Genomic DNA, 8,640 nt, shown 5'->3' on the forward strand with positions numbered 1-8,640 from the left:
CTTTGCGATGCCATGAATCACAGCACACCAGGCCTCCCTGTCCATCACCAACTCCCAGAGTTCACTGAGACTCACATCCATTGAGTCAGTGATGCCATCCAGCCATCTCATCCTCTGTCGTCCCCTTCTCCTCTTGCCCCCAATCCCTCCCAGCATCAGAGTCCTTTCCAATGAGTCAACTCTTCACTGAGGTGGCCAAAGTACTGGAGTTTCAGCTTTAGCATCATTCCTTCCAAAGAAATCCCAGGGCTGATCTCCTTCAAAATGGACTGGCTGGATCTCCTTGCAGTCCAAGGGACTCTCAAGAGTCTTCTCCAACACGACAGTTCAAAAGCATCAATTCTTCAGCGCTCAGCTAGTTGGAAAGTGTTCTGCCTATGTTTTCCTCTATGAGTTTTATAGTGTCCAGTCTCACATTTAAGTCCTTGATCCATTTTGAGCTTATTTTTGTGTATGCAGTTTAAATATGATCTAATTTCATTTTTTACATTAGCTGTCCAGTTTTTCCAGCAGCATTTGTTGAAGAGACTGTCTTTCCAACAATGGGCAGTCTTGCCTCCTTTGTCATAGATTAATTGTCCATAGGGTTTCCCAGATGGTGCTAGTGGTAAAGAACCTGCCTGCCAATGCAGGAGATATAAGAGACCCAGTTCAGTCATTGGGTCTATAGGTTCATGGGTTTATATCTGTTTTTGTTCTGTTCCATTGATCTATAATTTCTATTTTTGTGTGAGTATCATACTGTTTTGATGACTGTAGTTTTATAGTATACTCTGAAGTCAAGGAGCCTGATTCTCCCAGCTCCAATTTTCTTTCTCAAGATTGCTTTGGCTATCCAGGGTCTTTTGTGTCTCCATACAGATTTTGAGATTTTTTTGTTCCAGTTCTGTAAAAATTCCACTGGTAATTTGTTAGGCATTGCATTGAATCTATAGGTTGCCTTGCCTGATATAAATCACAGCAATATCTTTTTTTGATCTGTCTCTATGAATAATGGAAATAAAAACAAAAATAAATAAATGGGACCTACTTAAACTCTAAAGCTTTTTCAGGCAAAGGAAACAATAAACAAAATGAAAAGACAACCCACAGAATGGGAGAAAATGTTTGCAAAGGACATGACCAATAAGGGATTAGTCTCCAAAATTTACCAAAAGCTTGTGACATTTAGTAGCATCAAAACAAACAATCCACTCAAAAAGTGGGCAGGAAACATAAGACATTTCTCCAAGACATACAGATAACAACAGCTACATGAAAAGATGTTCAACATTGTTATTTATTAGGGAAATGCAAATCAAAACAATCTGATATCACCTCTCACCAGCCAGAATGACTACCATCAAAAAATCCACACAAACAATAGAGGCTGGAGAGGGTGTGGAGAGAAGGGAGCCCTCCTACACAGTTGGTGGGAATGTAAATTGATACATCCACTATGGAGAATAGTATATGAAAGTTGCTCAGCCATGTCTGACTCTTTGCATCCCCAAGGACTGTAGCCTGCCAGGCGCCTCTGTCCATGAGATTCTCTTCTCTATTTTATTTTTAATTTTATTTTATTTTTAAACTTTACATAATTGTATTAGTTTTGCCAAATATCAAAATGAATCTGCCACAGGTATACATGTGTTCCCCATCCTGAACCCTCCTCCCTCCTCCTTCCCCATACCATCCCTCTGGGTCATCCCAGTGCTCTAGCCCCAAGCATCCAGTATCGTGCATTGAACCTGGACTGGCATCTCGTTTCATACATGATATTTTACATGTTTCAATGCCATTCTCCCAAATCTTCCCACCCTCTCCCTCTCCCACAGAGTCCATAAGACTGTTCTATACATCAGTGTCTCTTTTGCTGTCTCGTACACAGGGTTATTGTTACCATCTTTCTAAATTCCATATATATGTGTTAGTATACTGTATTGGTGTTTTTCTTTCTGGCTTACTTCACTCTGTATAATAGGCTCCAGTTTCATCCACCTCATTAGAACTGATTCAAATGTATTCTTTTTAATGGCTGAGTAATACTCCATTGTGTATATGTACCACCGCTTTCTTATCCATTCATCTGCTGATGGACATCTAGGTTGCTTCCATGTCCTGGCTATTATAAACAGTGCTGCGATGAACACTGGGGTACACGTGTCTCTTTCCCTTCTGGTTTCCTCAGTGTGTATGCCTAGCAGTGGGATTGCTGGATCATAAGGCAGTTCTATTTCCAGTTTTTTAAGGAATCTCCACACTGTTCTCCATAGTGGCTGTACTAGTTTGCATTCCCACCAACAGTGTAAGAGGGTTCCCTTTCCTCCACACCCTCTCCAGCATTTATTATTTGTAGAATTTTGGATCGCAGCCATTCTGACTGGTGTGAAATGGTACCTCATAGTGGTTTTGATTTGCATTTCTTTGATAATGAGTGATGTTGAGCATCTTTTCATGTGTTTGTTAGCCATCTGTATGTCTTCTTTGGAGAAATGTCTATTTAGTTCTTTGGCCCATTTTTTGATTGGGTCGTTTATTTTTCTGGAGTTGAGCTGTAGGAGTTGCTTGTATATTTTTGAGATTAGTTGTTTGTCAGTTGCTTCATTTGCTATTATTTTCTCCCATTCTGAAGGCTGTCTTTTCACCTTGCTAATAGTTTCCTTTGATGTGCAGAAGCAATCAAAGAGGACACTAATAGATGGAGAAATATACCATGTTCATGGATTGGAAGAATCAATATAGTGAAAATGAGTATACTACCCAAAGCAATTTATAGATTCAATGCAATCCCTATCAAGCTACCAACAGTATTCTTCACAGAGCTAGAACAAATAATTTCACAATTTGTATGGAAATACAAAAAACCTCGAATAGCCAAAGCGATCTTGAGAAAGAAGAATGGAACTGGAGGAATCAACCTACCTGACTTCAGGCTCTACTACAAAGCCACAGTTATCAAGACAGTATGGTACTGGCACAAAGACAGAAATATAGATCAATGGAACAAAATAGAAAGCCCAGAGATAAATCCATGCACATATGGACACCTTATCTTTGACAAAGGAGGCAAGAATATACAATGGATTAAAGACAATCTCTTTAACAAGTGGTGCTGGGAAATCTGGTCAAGCACTTGTAAAAGAATGAAACTAGAACACTTTCTAACACCATACACAAAAATAAACTCAAAGTGGATTAAAGATCTCAACATAAGACCAGAAACTATAAAACTCCTAGAGGAGAACATAGGCAAAACACTCTCTGACATACATCACAGCAGGATCCTCCATGAGATTCTCTAGGCAAGAATTCTGGAGTGGGTAACCATTCCCTTTTCCAGAGGATCTTCTCAACCCAGGGATCGAACCCAGGTCTCCTGCATTTCAGGTGGATTCTTTACTGTTTGAACCATCAGGGAAACCCAGAGAACAGTATGGAGGGTCCTTAAAAAACTAAAAATAGAACTACCATATGACCCTCCAATCACACTCATGGGCATATATCTGGAGAAAAACATTATCTGGAAAAATACATGCACCCCAATGTTCATTGCAGCGCTGTTTGCAATAGCCAAGACATGGAAGCAGCCTAAATGTTCATCAGTGGAGGAAAGGATAAAGAGGGGTCCATTCCCTAGCTACCCACCCCCACACTTCCAACCCCCACCCCCAATACCACCAACTAAGACACCACCAGCATGTACAGACACGCTTTTGCAATGAGGCCCCTCCAGAGGCTCAGGGTGTGAACAGCTACACAGAAGGCTGTGTGCTGTGGAGTCAGCACCTTAGAAAGTGGGAAGGGGAAGTGGGCAGAGAAGGAAGGAGTCTCAGGTCCTGATGGATCAGAAGAAGGAAAATGGGGAGAGGTGGTCAGGACAAAGGAGATGAGAAAGCCAAGGATGAATGCAAGAGGGGCAAAAAAAAAAAAAACAGAAAATGTAGAAAAGATGAAAGAAACAAGGGAAAGAGGCAAAACAGGATGTGGGCAACAAAACAAGAAGGAGACAGAGCAGAAGGAGGGAAGGAAGCATAAAGAGAGTGAGATGAATGGGGAAGGATGTGAGGAGGGAGAGAGGGAGCCAGGCAGAGTGAAGATACGGGATAGGACTGGACAGAATCGGGAGCACTGGAGACATCCTCAGTCCCTATGGAAACCTGGTGGGCCCAGTACCCCAGGTCAACCGTGTACATCAGCAGGTTGATGGCTGTCAGGATGGCCACAGCCAGTAGGCGATCCTACAGGCACATGTCGTAGGCGAGCTCATCACTGCAGCTCACAACACTGGACCGCTGGGACTGCCCCCCAAACTCCTCATTGAACTGGTAGAGAGGCCAGAGGATCACAGTGCTGATGTAGAGGAGGATGGAGAACAAGGTGAGCACAAGCTGGAAAATGGGGTACGGGATGTGCAGCCTATATTCCCGTTCACTCAGTTTCAACAGGAGGACCACAGCTCCCAGGATGAAGCAGATGGAGTACACGGCCACACACCACACCAGGGCCATGTGTTGCACAACAGGGTGCAGGTCCAGGGAGGGGCTACTGATGAAGGCAAAGATGACACCAGCCACAAAGGTCTCCAGCACCTTCAGCAGGCCTGTCACAGTGTGCACGTAGCAGATGATACCATCGAGGTCATACCAGTTCCACTTGAAGGCCACACCCAAGGCATAAACACAGATGCGACGCGGGAGAAGGCAGTGGTGGTGATGGCCTGGTCCCGGTAAGGACCATAAGGCAGGAACTGGACATATGCAACGGAGTAGACGATGGAGGCCGAGAGGCAGGCGAGGGTAGCGTAGCAGGCATGGCTAACGGGGAAGTTGTACCGGTAGAAAGGAAACCAGGACGGGAGATCACAGAACTCAACAGTGGAGAAGATGAGGGTCACAGCGAAATAGATGCACCAGATGGACATGGACCAGTCACCTCTGACTCCTCTCCAAATGCCCGTGTCGGCCAGCAGGGAGAAGGCCATGCAGGTGGAGCAGAGCTGCGGCAGATGGAGGAGGCAGTACACCTTGCCCGATTCATCCTTTTCTGGGGATGTCGCCCTGGTGGGCATGGTGTTGTGAAATCTGGCAGGTCACAGTCACCAGTGTGGCAGTTATCTTCATTGATGACCCATCATTGAAAGATCCAACTCTGGAGGAGGATTAAGTCAGATGCCTAGAGAAGGCGCAGGGCCCTGTGATGGCTGAGGTTCAGGATCTGTGGAGTTGGAACCAATGGCTCAGACACGTGGGTAACAGCACAGCCACTCCAGAATGGTTCTCCCCATCCATCAGCCTTGGCCTTGTCAGGAGACTTGTCTTATCCCAAACCTCACAGCTGGGTCGGGTCTGGGCACAATCCATCAACATTTTGGACCTCTCTGAACTGTGTGGCATTATCTACAGAAACACAGGGTAGGATGGTCCTTATCTACAAAGCCATCCCTTGAAGTCTCTCAACATTGAAAACAAATTTTTAAAAAATTATTTGGTAGTAAAATTATACCTGAACAGATATTAGAGAATTTATCATCTGTATTTATTTCCCCTAGTGTGAATGTTCAAAGGCTTCAGTTTCAGAAACACTTATGTGTATGATTACAAGGTGCTCTCAGACCCCAGTGGGGTGTGATGTCATGTAGAGTAGATACACCATGTCATTTGTCTGGAGCTGAAAAATCTTGAATTCTGGAGCTTATCTAATCCCAAGGATTTAAAAAAAAAAAAAAATGGACTGCGGATTGCACTGCTAACCCCATTTATTGATGAGAAAACTAAGACTTGGGGACTTAAATGTCTTCCCTAAGGTCGAAACCCTAAGAAAAGAGAACCCCAGATAAAAATCCCAAAGCTGTGGGTGTGAGCACTTTGCTCTACAGCCCAGCATGTCAGCAGGCCGGCAGGTGGGAGCCCAGGACCAAATCGTGGCGCTCTGGGACCCAGGACACACCTTCAGGATCATGGCCTTCTTCCACAGCAACCTAAAGACACACGTCCCGGCCCCTCCTCCCAGCAGCATCACTAGAAGGAGCTGCCATCTGAGGGGACACAGCCCCACCCAGAGGAGGGCAACTCCAGGGGTGAACAGGGAGGAGCCACGGGGTGATAGCAAGGCCGTGGGGACAAGATGACACAGAAAGTAGGAACTATTTGAATCCCTGCTCTCAGTTTTGCCTTCACATGTGACTTTTCCCCACTGGGGCAGGGAAACCCCAACCCAGCATGATTCAAGGTGGAGCCTCATGGAGGAACCACAGAATAAATTAACATAATGTTGCGCTCTTAAGTTCCAAAGCTGCCAGCCAGGTGTGAGTCCGGAAAGATCTAGAAGTACTCTTACCTGAGCAGGGATTTTCCTGGCCTGGGAGACGGGTGAGCAGCTTCCAAGCTGGGAAGAAGAGATTGGAAATGAAAAAAGATGCTGTGTCTGATGCTGATGCGGAGGCTTTGGATCCATTTAATGGCACAGAGGGAAGCACTGGAGAAGGAGAGGCATGGGGTTTCTAGCTGTGTGACCCTGGATAAGGCCTGTGCCCTCTCTGGGCCTCAGTTCCCCCACCTGGAAAGCAGGAGGTTTGTCTGAGCCTCCCCAGCAGACCCTCCTCCACTCTAATCTGTGAGCCTGGACATGGTGCCTCTATCAGAGCACAGCCTGGATGTGGCTGAGCCCTGCCTGCCCAGCAGCCAGGTGTGTGGACTGGAAGACGGTGAGCCAGGAAGGTCAAGGTCAGGACAAAAGAAGGAAGGAGGAGGTGAGATGGAAACTCAGAGTTACAGGGAGGCTGTGGGGTGTGGAGGAAACTGGTAAGTTACCTTACAGAGTCTCAGTTTTCTCATGTGTGCAATGGGCTTAATACCTACTATATGTCAATTTAATGAATGAAGCTGTATGAATGGCTTATAGAGGACCTGGCACCTGAACACACTGGAACCATAGCTGGCATGCCAGCTACCTGTTCCCCTTCCCCTACCCACCAAAGGGAACCCATATGGCCCCAGCCCCACTCTGGGCATAAGCACATGCAAGCTTGATTTGTTCCAGATCATGGCTTGCAAACCTGTGTGTCCTGGAAGTGGCCCAGGGATTTGTTTGGTTTTCCTTCACAGTGTTTTCAGGAAAAGATAGTGTAGAAGTAGTTTTATTTCTTCCTGAAATGTTTGGTAGATGCACGGTTTTTTCATTGCATATGAAAATCCAGTTTTCCAGATCCTTTACAAGTCTCATAAAATTAGCTGCTATGCCCTTTATACTGACTTTCACTCTCATCTTTGCTTAGTATTTTCTATATTTTCTTCTTCTCATGTATAATTGACACAAAGCAGAACAACTTTAAAAGAACTAAATTAAAAGATGTTTTATTTTCTTGGGCTCCAAAATCACTGCAGATGGTGACTGCAGCCATGAAATTAAAAGACGTTTGCTCCTTGGAAGAAAAGCTATGACAAATCTAGACAGTGTATTAAAAAGCAGAGACATTATTTTGCCAACAAATGTCCATATAGTCAGAGCTGTGGTTTTTCCATGGAAGGACTGATGCTGAAGTACTGAAACTCCAGTACTTTGGCCACCTGATGTGAAGAACTGATTCATCGGAAAAGACCCTGATGCTGGGAAAGATTGAAAGCAGGAGGAAAAGGGGATAACAGATGATGAGATGGTTGGATGGCATCACTGACTCGATGGACATGATTTGAGCAAGCTCTGGGAGTTGGTGATGGGCAGGGAAGCCTGGCGTGCTGCAGTCCATGGGGTCGCAAAGAGTCGGACACGACTGAGCGACTGAACTGACAGTTTTTCCCGTAGTCAGGTAGGGATGTGAAAGTTGGACCATAATGCAGGCTGAATGCTGAAGAATTGATGCTTTTGAACTGTGGTGTTGGAGAAGACTCTTGAGAGTTCCTTGGACTGCAAGGAGATTAAACCAGTCAATCCTAAAGGAAATCAATTCTGAATATTCATTGGAAGGACTGATGCTGAAGCTGAAGCTCCAATACTTTGGCCACCTGATGCAAAGAGTTGTCTCATTAGAAAAGACCCTGATGCTGGGAAAGATGGAAGGCAGGAGGAGAAGGGGAAGACTCACCAACTCAATGGATAGGAGTTTGAGAAAGCTCCAGGAGATAGTGAAGGACAGGGAAGCCTGGCATGCTGCAGTCCATGGGGTCACAAAGAGTTGGACACGACTGAGCGAAGGAACAACAACAAATGATGACCTCACGTGTCCCAGTTTTCCCTCTTGGACATGGCCAGGCTGCCTGCCTGCTCACAGGAGCGTCCATGCCTCCATCCAGGGAGCATCCATGTCCTCAACGTCATTAGAGCCTTCAACACATTTCACATGCTCTGACGTCATATGTAGACATGTGTGTACAGACATGCACACATATTTGTAGAGCATATCTGTATCTTTTTTCTTCCCTGTTTTTTAAACATGAGACCATGTCATGCACACAGCATCTTGCTTTTCTACCAACCCCAAAAGGTGCAGCTGGTCCTGTCCAGGGGCCTTAGTCCTCTCCATCCCCTTTACTTATTTCTTTCCCTCCTGGCTCCTGTGCATATTTGGACTGACCCTCCTTCTCTAGATCAGTGGATCCTCCCCTGTGAGTCTCAGACACTGGGGGACACAGGACATGGCAAGGGGTCCTGGGTTCGATGTGA

At 45.4% G+C, this 8,640-nt stretch overlaps 1 protein-coding gene across 1 annotated transcript; it reads right to left on the reverse strand.

Moving 5' to 3' along the window:
• Positions 1-4,220: 4,220 nt before the first annotated feature.
• LOC133234734 (myeloid-associated differentiation marker-like) lies at positions 4,221-5,050 on the reverse strand. The gene is made up of 2 exons (XM_061395623.1): positions 4,700-5,050; positions 4,221-4,634 (listed from the first exon to the last, which is right to left on the reverse strand). Exons 1-2 carry the CDS (start codon positions 5,048-5,050, stop codon positions 4,221-4,223), a joined length of 765 nt encoding a protein of 254 aa, XP_061251607.1.
• Between the last annotated feature and the right edge of the window lie 3,590 nt (positions 5,051-8,640).

This window comes from Bos javanicus, chromosome 21 (genome assembly GCF_032452875.1).
Source record: "Bos javanicus breed banteng chromosome 21, ARS-OSU_banteng_1.0, whole genome shotgun sequence".
Taxonomy (NCBI): Eukaryota; Metazoa; Chordata; class Mammalia; order Artiodactyla; family Bovidae; genus Bos; species Bos javanicus.

Excerpts from the sequence above, each read along its gene's own strand:
- LOC133234734 (XM_061395623.1), bottom strand. The coding sequence starts at position 5,050 with ATGCCCACCAGGGCGACATCCCCAGAAAAGGATGAATCGGGCAAGGTG. Across the intron at positions 4,635-4,699 it reads ATGGTCCTTACCGGGACCAG|TGGAACTGGTATGACCTCGA; the intron begins GCCATCACCACC and ends GTGGCCTTCAAG.